The sequence below is a fragment of the Octopus sinensis genome, linkage group LG25 (assembly GCF_006345805.1).
Source record: "Octopus sinensis linkage group LG25, ASM634580v1, whole genome shotgun sequence".
Lineage (NCBI taxonomy): Eukaryota > Metazoa > Mollusca > Cephalopoda > Octopoda > Octopodidae > Octopus > Octopus sinensis.
This window is the reverse complement of record NC_043021.1, coordinates 13,383,875-13,396,374: the sequence shown is the minus strand read 5'-3', so window position 1 is coordinate 13,396,374 and position 12,500 is coordinate 13,383,875. Positions and strand designations below refer to the sequence as shown.

General features: G+C 40.9%; 1 protein-coding gene across 2 annotated transcripts in view; it reads left to right on the top strand.

The window, feature by feature from the left end:
- The window catches only part of LOC115224317 (LIM domain kinase 2), a 248,799-nt gene that overhangs the window by 96,155 nt on the left and 140,144 nt on the right, over positions 1 to 12,500 (top strand). The window contains exon 1 of one of the 2 annotated variants that reach the window (XM_036513326.1): positions 1,826 to 1,954. The exons of the other annotated variant lie outside the window; for it this stretch is intronic. Coding sequence (XP_036369219.1) covers positions 1,905 to 1,954 — 50 coding nt within the window. The 5' untranslated portion in view covers positions 1,826 to 1,904. Of the gene's footprint in view, positions 1 to 1,825; positions 1,955 to 12,500 lie in introns of those variants that run through there. 2 annotated transcript variants of the gene reach the window in all.

Below are 12,500 nucleotides of genomic sequence, written 5' to 3'. Positions count from 1 at the left end.
ACGTTGCTCCACTTCACTCAGCTGTAGAAATGGGCTGCGACATCACTGGTGCCAAGTTGTATCAACCTTTGCTTTCTCCTCGGATAACATCAGTGGCGTGGAGAGGGGAGGCTGGTATGCATGGGCGACTGCTGGTCTTCCATAAACAACCTTGCCCAGACTTGTACCTGGAAGGGTAACTTTCTAGGTGCAATCCCATCGTCATTCATGACCAAAGGGGGTCACAGAGTATTTTTTTTTTTTACTTGTTTCAGTCATTTGACTGCGGCCATGCTGGAGCACCGCCTTTAGTCGAGCAAATCGACTCCAGGACTTATTCTTTGTAAGCCCAGTACTTATTCTATCGGTCTCTTTTGCCGAACCGCTAAGTGATGGGGACATAAACACACCAGCATCGGTTGTCAAGCAATGCTAGGGGGACAAACACAGACACACAAACACACACATATATATATATATACATATATACGAGGGGCTTCTTTGAGTTTCCGTCTACCAAATCCACTCACAAGGCTTTGGTCGGTCCGGGGCTATAGCAGAAGACATTTGCCCAAGATGCCACGCAGTGGGACTGAACCCGGAACCATGCATACATATATATCATCACTCATATACTGTTCACTTTCCTGACATTTGTCCATAATTCTATGCACAGTGTGTGCACCTTTGATGAGTTGTAGTGCACCTGAGCACTGTGCACAATAATTTCATTTCTAGGCACAGAAGTGGGTGTATGGTAAGTAGCTTGCTTACTAACCACATGGTTCTGGGTTCAGTTCCACTGCGTGACACCTTGGGCAAGTGTCTTCTACTATAGCCTCGAGCCAATTAAAAAAGCCTTGTGAGTGGATTTGGTAGATGGAAACTGAAAGAAGCCCCTCGAATATATATATATGTTTGTGTGTCTGTGTTTGTCCCCCCTCCCACCGTCGCTTGACAACTGATGCCGGTGTGTTAAGTAATAGAGTAAATGAATAAAAGAATATATATACATGTGTGTGTTTGTGTATATATGCATGTGTATGTATGTATGTATGTATAAGTGTGTGTGTGTGTTGTGTGTATATGCGTGTATATATGTATGTATAAATGTGTGTGTGTATGTATGTATAAGTGTGTGTATATATATATGTGTGTGTGTGTGTGTTGTGTGTATATATATGTATATATGTATAAGTATGTGTGTTTATATACGTGTGTGTGTATGTATATGTGTGTGTGTTGTGTGTATATGTGTATGTATATGTATGTATGTATGTATAAGTGTTTGTGTATATGTATATATAAATGTGTGCATATATATATATGTGTGGTGTATATATATATATTTGTGTATGTATGTATAAGTGTGTATATGTATATATATGTGTGTGTGTTGTGCGTATATGTATGTATGTATAAGTGTGTGTTTGTATATATGTATGTGTATGTATGTAATTATAAGTGTGTGTATGTATATATGTGTGCATGTATGTGTAGATGTACGTATATATTATATATATATGTATATATGTATATATATATGTATGTATATATATATATATGTGTGTATGTATACCTATATGAGTGTGTGTTTGTCTGTATATGTATCTGTGTATATAAATTTGTGCACGTGCACGTGAAATTATTATAACTGTCTGATGATGAGTCAAGATTAAAGTTACCCTAAATCTATCTTCTCTCTCTCTCTTTCTATTGTGTTGTACTGGATTAACCAATCATTTCTCTCATATTCAAGCAAAGATTACATTCATTTTTAATTGTTCCCATTCAGTTATCAATAACGATCATTGTCAAAATAGGAGTCTTCAACAGGGAGGACAGACAAGATAGAACAAACGACAGCCACAACAACATAAATTTATATCACAAATGTCCTTGTCTCGTTACTGGAGTTCGTTAATATGGATATCATTGCAATTATATTTAGTGTTATTCTGTTTTTTCTAAGCATGTAAGTATTTTTTTTGTCTTACCTGTTATATTGCTACTGTTTTTGTTGTTGTTGTTCATCCCCATGGGTTAGTCATGGTCAGGAAGAAATGATGATCAAAGGCAGTCCAACTGTGACCATCCTGCCTTTTTTGTTGTTTTTTAGTATGTATCTTTTATTTGTTTCGGTCATTTGATTGCAGCCATGCTGGTGCACCTCTTTGCAAAGATTTCCTTTGGTCAAATTGACCCCAGGACTTAGTTTTGTCTTTTTTTAAGTCTAGTTAAGTTTCAAGGATGTAAACACACCAACACCGGTTGTCAAGTGGTGGTTGTGATGGGAGACAAACACAGACACAGACTCACATATATATGATGGGTTTCTTTCAGTTTCTGTCTGCCAAATTCACAGACAAGGCTTTGGTTAGCCTAGGGCTGTAGTAGAAGACGCTTGCCCAAGTGCCATGCTGTGGGACTGAAACAGAACCATGTGGTTGGGAGGCAAGAGAGAAAATACATTGTTCAGTGTGTCTTTTAATAAATATGGCAGTGAGTGCTTTGAGGGCCGGTTAGCTGCCGTTTATATGATGTTGAATGACCACACAGAATCTCTTTTCTTAGTTTGTTATATACATATATATGAATACACACACATAAACCAATATTGAAATTTGTCAGATGAATGAGAGAGGAGTGCTTGATGCAAGTTGTAGAGTTCATGGTTTATCGAAACTGAATTGCTATCTCACAACTTTAGTTTCATGCCACTGTGATCTTTAGGTGAGAACTGTTACAAACCAATGAACAAGCACAGGTATGAGATCACAATTCCTTCAATGAATATAAATATACCATGAAAGCCAAGTTGTAACCTCTTGCCAAAAGATTGAAATGACATGAAACTTAAGTCGTGAGATGGAAATTCAGCTTTGATAAGTCAAATTCTATAGTCTTCTTTAACAAGATATTTTATTATATACATCTTTGCTCAATAATTTTGTTATATACATCCTGGCTCAATAATTTTATGAAGAAGACTCAGTCTAACAACCAGAGTTATGTTGGCATTGTTGTTAAACAGCTTTAGATAAGTCATGATTTTATTTATTTATTTAAGGGCAAAGGAGTGGTTGTGTGGTAAGTAGCTTGCTTTCCAACCACATGGTTCTGGGTTCATTCCCACTGCGTGGCACCTTGGGCAAGTGTCTTCTACTATATAGCCTCGGGCTGACCAAAGCCTTGTGAGTGGATTTGGTAGATGGAAACTGAAAGAAGCCCATCGTAATATATGTGCGTGTATATATATATATATATATATATGTATGTATGTATGTAAGTGTGTGTATATGTTTGTGTGTCTGTGTTTGTCCTTCCAACATCGCTTGGCAACTGATGCTGGTGTGTTTATGTCCCCGTAACTTAGCAGTTCGGCAAAAGAGACCAATAGAATAAGTACTAGGCTTCTAAATAATAAATCCTGGTGTCGATTTGCTTGACTAAAAGACAGTGCTTCAGTATGGTCGCAGTCAATCTTATACACAAGAGGGATATTTGTGCCAATGACCCTCTACAGAACTTCCGAGATTGGTTGGAACTGAGGGAGGAAAGTATCTTTAACCATCTTGTTATCATATTTCTGTTGAAATGTGCTGCTTTTTGTTTAATTTAACTTTGAAAATAATGAAGAATAAGCTGGTGGAAGATTTAAATTTAGATCTATGATATAAACTGCATGCTTTAAAATGATCTGAAGTAAGACCCTAACAAAAGGGTTAAATAATCTACATTAAAGCCTGCCATCAAAATTTCATGCTAACTCATCATCCAAATACCAGCTTAATAAAGACAAACTTATTTTATCAAAATTCTTTTTTATTATCTACTAGCAGTATCGCCCGGTGTTGCTCGGGTTTGTTTCGACCCTTTAGAATTGGAATTTTTGAAAAGTAAAAATTTTACATTATGTAGCTTGTTATTCTCTTTAGGTGAACATTTTTCTGGTTGAAATACACCGAAAAATGGTGACACAGCAGTAAAAAAATCGTAAAAATTAGGGATTTTCATAGAAAAAAAATCACCTTTTTGATGTAAATAATTTTTGGTCTTAACATGGTCCTATCTGAATTTTTTCTTCAACGGAAGGAAGAGCAAGCTTTCTTCTATCATACTCTCAATTTTGGTCAACTTGCACCACAGGGTCTCAGAGGAGATAGTGTTAGTTGAAGGCTACCAAACCTGCCATACACAGACAACCTCAGCTTTATATATAGAGAGATTATATAAAATCCGTTCTGTCTGTGTGTGTGTGTGTGTCTTCTAGGATCTCAAGCATTCTCCATCCGACTGCGCTCAAATTTGATATGTAGATACCGATGGTATTTGGAAAAATAACAAAATCGATTCCAGGTGAGAATGCGGTCAATAAAGCTGTGGGAACGTGCAGTTGTACGCGCAAGTACATCAGCTGTTGCCATTGATACTACATGTACGCGAGAAAAATGCACATGCAGTTTGCGCAAAAAAAGCTGGCTAGCTTGAAATAATGCCACAAAACGCAGTATATTTAAGAGACCAAAAAAAGATTTAGTCTAAATGTTTGACACCTCAGCAGCATCCATTAGACGGGGAGGGGGTGCGTTTTGCTTGTATTGCTATATTTGGGGATGGTCATATTTTTTGCCAATTAACCACACACACACACTATATATTTGATCCTCTCTTCAGCTTTATAATTATTCCTATTTTAGTGTCCTTTGTCTAGAATCTTTCGTCACACCTCCTGTGACCTCTTCAGTGACTCTCCATCCCATGTGTCACTTCCTGTTCTGTTTAGTCCTCAAAATTATCAGAAACAAAGACAGTGTGTTTCAACAGGAATATGGTAACAAAAAGTCCCTCTTCATACCAACCCACCTAAAGGTGGCGATCCCTGCTGTACTCTTTTACCACAACTTTCTCTCACTCTTTCTTCTGTTGGCCTGCTGTTTAGCCAGCAGTGTGGCATCATTTGCAGGCTAAAACAATGCAAAGCGCATTGTGACCAGCGATGTGTTGCAACATCTGATACCCTGGTCGGTCATGGTGATATATATATATATTCTTTTATTTGTTTTAGTCATTTGACTGCGACCATGCTGGAGCACCGCCTTTAGTCGAACAAATCGACCCCCAGGACTTGTTCTTTGGAAGCCTAGTACTTATCGGTCTCTTTTGCCGAACCGCTAAGTTGCGGGAACGTAAACACACCAACATCAGTTGTCAAGCGATGGTAGGGGGACAAACACAGACACATACATATATATATAAATAAGAATCTACAACGAGCTTCTTTCAGTTTCCGTCTACCAAATCCACTCACAAGGCTTCGGTTGTCCTGAGGCTATAGTAGAAGACACTTGCCCAAGGTTCCACGCAGTGGGACTGAACCTGGAACCATGTGGTTGGTTAGCAAGCTACTTACCACACAGCAACTCCTGCGCCTATATGGTAATTAAAAATAATTTTAATGAAATCAATTAACCACAATTCACTTTCCTGTAATATTATACCTCATCGTTTATTGATGACTTGTTTCTGTCCTTGTTTAAGTTGGTGAATGCAGCCATAATCCTTGTTTTCGATTCATCCTTGGTGTTATAAGGAGTTTTGTTGGTCTCTCACGTAACTGCACCCCACACATAATAATCAAGGGGGTTACAGTCTGGGGAGTTAGGTGGCCAGATATTAGGGTCGCAGAAATTGTGGCATGGTGCAGAGTCCTGTTGCCAGACAAGGTCTCCCAGCAGCCACCCTTTTCACCCAGAGCAGCACTACAGCCTCCAAGCACTTGATGTAGGCCTCTGTGTTGAGTCTGTGGCCATGTGGGATGATGAATGGAGGCATAATGTTGCCATCACTAGTGATCATTCCAAACACCATTATGTTGACTGAATGTTTGATTTTTTTATGACTCTCGGTACATGTCCTCAGATTGCACTGACCTCAGATTGACGTCCAAACACTCTGAAGTGTTCATATAGGTGCTTCTGGTGTGAATACTAAGCAGTACTACATGTCATTTCCAAATTTCTGGCAGAGAGAATTGCATCATGGCTGTTTTTGTTGCAGACAGTGCCCAACTGACCCTACGATACTGTGCAGTGGACAAAATGAAAAATGAACAATGCACATGCACGAAATTAAAAATATAAAATGGCAACAATTTACCCATAGCACCCTGTGTATATATGATGGGCTGGGCTTCTTTCAGTTTCTTTCTACCAAATCCACTCACTAAGCTTTGGTCGGCCCAAGACCCTAGTAGAAGACATTTCACCAAGGTGCCATGCAGTGGAACTGAACCCGACACTATGTGGATGGAAAGCAACTTCTTACCCCACAGCTACGCCTGTGTCTCTTTGTATACGCAAAAATATTTAAATATTTACTGAACTTTCGAACCCATTTTTTTGCACGAGAAGTAGATATGGACTGACCTACACACACACTCGCACCCAAAAAGCAGAAAACAATATTAGAAAGGTTAACAAAGAGAGAGAGAGAGAGAGAGAGAGAGAGAGAGGGAGAGTGTGTGTGTGTGTGTGTGTGTGTGTGTGTGTGTGTGTGTTTGTATTTGTGAGAATGAGTGTGGTTGCATTTATATACGCGTGCGCAAGTGTGTGTGTCTGAAAGTGGGGTTTTTTTTCGGGTGGTGGGTGCGTAATGTTTGTGAGAGCAAGAACAGTTTTACGTGTGTGTCTGAAAGTCTACGCTTGTGCGTGAAAAGTGCTTTTTTTATTATTTACGTTGTGTACTTTTTTTGTGTTGGGATTCGCGGAAGTGAGGGCAGTTTGTATGGTGTGTATGTGAGTGTGTGTCTGAAAGTTTTTTTTATGTGTTGTTTTTGCTACGATGTATATGTATCTGTTTGTGAGAGTGTGAACGATCGTGTGTGTGTGTGTGTGTGTGTTATTTTTGGCACTAGATATGTTTTGTTAATTCGGAAAATTAAACTTTTACGCCCATAAAAGTGTTTGTATGCGTATCTGCGTATTATCGCGGGTGTGTGCGTATCTTTGTGTTTGTTATTGTGCGTACGGGTTCGTATATGTTACGTGTCTGTGCACTATTTGCGTAAATGCGTCTGCATCTGTGTGCATATTTGCATGTATATATGCATGTACGTATGCACCCTGAGATTGTTCGTGTGTGAGTGTGTATAAGTTATCGTTAAACAACGTCATTGCAGCCAAGTTTCTTTAATGTGGACCAATAAAGAAAGAGCCAGTGTTTCTTTGAGAATCTCTTATACATCTGGACTGGCGGGTTTTTTTTCTGTTGTGAGTGTGTGTGTGTGTGGGAGAGAGAGAGAGAGAGAGAGGAGGGTTGGGCTTTTGGCGTTTGTGTGTTTATGTTTAGGATAGACAAAACGTGTTGTTGAGATGACTGGAGGGGGGGAGAGGGTAGAGTCTAGAGTGAGTGGGACATGAATGTGTCCGAATTTAGTGAGAGAGAGAGAGAGAGAGAGAAGTAGGGGAGAGACGGGGGTGGTGTGGAACTGTGTGTGTGTGTGTGTATGACGTTGCGTTGTGTGTGTGTGTGATGACGTTGCGTTGTGTGTGTGTGTGTGTGTGATGAGGGCAGGCTAAGATGGTTGCGTTGTTGATCGGTTGAAGGTTGGGTGTTGCGTGTGTACAAGTGGGATGTCAGGATGAGGGGGAGTGGAGTGTGCTTGAATGTGTGTGTATTTGTGTGTGTGTGTGTGTGTGTGTGTGTATGTGTGTGTGTGTGTGTGTTCGCATGCGTGCGTGTCTGGAGAAAGTTAAGTAAATTGTTTTTGATACATGCAGGCGGAGCAGCTTCCGTGAATGTGCACGTTTATATTCATGCGTGTGTTTATGTTTATATAAATGTTTCACAGTCATATTGTTCCGGGTACAGTTCTCCACAGCATGGTACCTTGGGCGAATCACTTCTTATTTCTTTATTGCCCACAAGGGGCTAAACACAGAGAGGACAAACAAGGAGATTAAGTCGATTACATCGACCCCAGTGCGAAACTGGCACTTAATTTATCGACCCTGAAAGGATGAAAGGCAAAGTCGACCTTGGCGGAATTTGAACTCAGAACGTAACGGCAGACGAAATACGGCTACGCATTTCGCCCGGCGTGCTAACGTTTCTACCAGCTCGCCGCCTTGGCGAATCACTTCTGCTATACGCCTTGGGTCGACAAAAGCTTTGCGAGTGGATTTGGTAGACAGAAACTGAAAGCAGGTCAAGGCGGCGAGCTGGCAGAAACGTTAGCACGCCGGGCGAAATGCGTAGCCGTATTTCGTCTGTCGTTACGTTGTGAGTTCAAATTCCGCCGAGGTCGACTTTGCCTTTCATCCTTTCGGGGTCGATAAATTAAGTACCAGTCACGCACTGGGGTCGATGTAATCGACTTAATACCTATGTCTGTCCTTGTTTGTCCCTCTGTGTTTAGCCCCTTGTGGATAATAAAGAAATAGGTATTTGGTCCGCCGCTACGTTCTGAGTTCAAATTCCGCTGAGGTTGACTTTGCCTTTCATCCTTTCGGGGTCGATAAATTAAACCCCAGTTACGCACTGGGGTTGATGTAATCGACTTAATCCCGTTGTGTGTCCTTGTTTGTCCCCTCTATGTTTAGCCCCTTGTGGGCAATAAAGAAATAGGTATTTCGTCTGTCTTTATGTTCTGAGTTCAAATTCCGCCGAGGTTGATTTTACCCTTCATCCTTTCGGAGTCGATAAATTAAGCCCCAGTTACGCACTGGGGTTGATGTAATCGACTTAATGCCTTTGTCTGTCCTTGTTTGTCCCCTCTATGTTTAGCCCCTTGTGGGCAATAAAGAAATAAGAAATACTAGCACACCAAACAAAGTGTTTACCGGTATTTCGTCCGTCTTTATGTTCTGAGTTCAAATTCCACCATCGACGATGCCTTTCATCATTTCTGCATCGATAAATTAAGTACCAGTTGCATACTGGGTCGATCTAATCGACTGGCAACCACTCCCTAAACATTTCGGGCCTTGTGCCTAGAGTAGAAAAGAAACTTAAAGCAGGTCATGATATAGACGCAGGCGTGACTGTGTGGTAAGAAGCTTGCATCCCAACCACATGGTTCTGGGTTCAGCCCCACTGTGTGGCACCTTGGGCAAGTGTCTTCTACTATAGCCTTGGGCCGACCAAAGCCTTGTGAGTGGATTTGGTAGATGGGAACTGAAAGAAGTCTATCGTATGTGTGTATATGTATATATATATATATATATAGATAGATGGGCTTCTTTCAGTTTCCGTCTACCAAATCCACTCACAAGGCTTTGGTTGGCCAGAGGCTATAGTAGAGGACACTTGTCCAAGATGTCACGCAGTGGGACTGAACCCAGAACCATGTGGTTCGTAAGCAAGCTACTTACCACACAGCCACTCCTACGCCTGTATATATATAATATATATATATATATATGTATATATATATATATATATATATATATATACAACACAACATATTCTTTCTCCACCATTATCAATGTTGTCAATGCCTCCCCTCCATGATTACAGTTTCCTCTACCACCCTCTTTTAATATCCTTGTCCTCCTCCCCAGTTTCATCCCAGCTCATAGTCTCAACCCCCCTCCAACCTCAGCCATCTGAAACACCACCACCTACTCCATCCCCACCTCACCCCCATCATTACTTTTTCATTACTGTTAGCTTAGAATGTAGGTTTAATCAAATTATATAAGTGATATGTGACATCTCACCTGTAATTGTGTATATATGTGTATATATATTATATATATACATGTGCGTGTATATATATATATATGCATTATATATATATACATGTGTGTGTATATATATATATATGCATGTATGTGTATATATATATATGCATGTGTGTATGTGTATATATATATATATATGTATATGTATATACAAATATATATGTATATACATACATATGTACATATATATACATATGTATATATGTGTATGTATATATATATATATATATATATATATATATATATATGTATGTATGTATGTATGTGCGTGTATGTGTGTATGCATGTATATATGTATATGACAAGGAAGATGAGATTAACAGTCAGATGTGTGTGTGTGAGAGGGGGGGAGTAACTTAATCCCTCATTCAGTCTCTCATTTAAAAATCTGTTAATCCTTCGCTGTGTGTCTCCTGTCATTGTAAACCGAAACAGATCAATTCTAGGTAATGAAAGATAATCACTGGGATATGTAAGAAACGCTTGGTTGTGGTATTGGTGGCGGTGGTGGTGGTGGTGACTGGGTTGATGGACAGAGGATTGGTGGTGGTGACGGTGATATGTGGATGGGTGGTGGTAGTGAGTGATAATGATTGATGATAATAGATGGTGATGGTGGTGGTAGTGATGATGATGATGGTGGTGGTGGTGATAGTGATGATGATGGTAGTGGTGGTGGTGATGATGATGATGATGATGGTGGTGCTGCTGATGGTGGTGGTGGTGCTGCTGCTGATGGTAGTGGTGCTGTGGTTGGGTGATGATGATGCTGATGATGGTGGTGGTAGTGGTGGTGAGATAGGTAGTGGTTGGTGGTATTGATAGTTGATGATGAGGTAGGTGGTGATGATGGTGGTGCTGATAGTGATAATGATGGTAGTGGTGGTGGTGGTGTTAGTGGTGATAGTGATGATAATGGTGTGCTGGTGGTGCTGATGGTGGTGTTATGTGGTGGTAGTGGTGTGGTTGGGTGGTGATATGATGAAGATGGTGGTGATGGTGAAGTGATAATGATGGTGTGGTGATGATGGTGTGGTGCGAGAGTTGGATGAGTGTGGTGGTGGTGGTGATGATGATGATGATGATGATGATGTTGGTGGTGGCGGTGGTGGTGTTAGTGGTGATAGTGAAGATGATGGTGGTGCTGCTGCTGATGGTGCTGGTGCTGTGGTTGGGTGATGATGATGATGATGGTGGTGGTGGTGGTGGTGGTGATAGTGATGATAGTGTTGGTGATGGTGGTGCTGTGGTTGGGGGAATGATGATGGTAGTCATGAGGACGTTGGTGATAGTAATGGTGACAATGATGATGATTGTGATGACGGGTGGTGGTGGTGGTGGCAGTTATGGTAGTTGTGTTTGTTGTTGCAATGGAGACGTATGGTCACTATAATAGTGATTATGGTGGTGGTAGTGGTTGTAGTGTAGTGGTGGTGGTTTTACAGGCGTATGATGGTTGTTGCGTTAGGAGTTGAAATGGTATTGGCTCTGTGATGGTAGCAGCAGTGATAACAATTGTGATAAATGGTTGTTGTTTAACCCCCTTCATTATCATATCATCATCATCATCATCATCGTTTAACATCCGCTTTCCATGCTGGCATGGGTTGGACGATTTGATTGAGGACTGGCGAACCCAAAGGCTGCACTAGGCTCCAATCTGATCTGGCAGAGTTTCTTCCTAATGCCAACCATTCCAAGAGTGTAGTGGGTGCTTTTACATGCCACCAGCATGAGGGCCAGTCAGGTGGTTCTGGCAACGGCCACGCTCAAGTGGTGTTGTTTACGTGCCACCTGCACAGGAGCCAATCCAATGGCACTGGCAATGACCTCGCTTGAATGTTTTTCATGTGCCACTGAGGCGACGCTGATAACGATCCCGTTTGAATGGTATTTTTTATGTGCCACCCGCATGGAAGCCAGTCAGCTGCTCTGGCAACGATCATGCTCAGATGGTGCTGGCACTCTGTAAGTTATAACAACGAGGGTTCCAGTTGATCCAATCAATGGAGCGGCTTGCACTCCACAGACATGTGTACCCTTAATGTAGTCCTCAGAGAGATTCAGCCACCACAACTACCTTTCCCCTACCCATCTACCTACACAAATTTAATGCTTTGAAAATAATTGTTAAATTTCTCAGAAATTCCCTTGTCACCACCAGCACCAATTCCATTCTGCTACTACTGTTTACCGCCAATGCTACCAACATCACTAAGTGATTACAACATTGAGGGTTCTGGTTGATACAATCATCAGAACAAGTTACTCATGAAATTTATTTCTTTATTGCCCACAGGAGGCTAAACATAGAGGGGACAAACAAAGGGATTAAGTCGATTACATCTATCCCAGTGCCGGGCGAAATGCTTAGCATTATTTTGTGTGTCTTTACGTTCTGAGTTCAAATTCCACTTAGGTCAATTTTGCCTTTCATCCTTTTGGGGTCAATAAATTAAGTACCAGTTGTGTACTGGGATCGTTCTAATTAACTGACCTCCTCCCCCCAAATTTCAGGCCTTGTACCTAGAGTAGAAAAGGATATTACAGGGGTAATTTTTGCTAAAGCATCATTGTTGTGAAGTTTATGTGTGACAGTAGGGAGGAGTGAGGCAAGAGCTTTCTGCAAAGTTTGTAGATATTCTTCTAGCAAAGGATCAAAACAATCAGCTTTTGGCTGTAGTTTGTACCTTCTTGAACCACACATGGCTCATAAGGGCCGTTTTCCTGGTTTCCTTGGTGTATAGGTTCCCCACCTGGATGGGACGCCGGTCA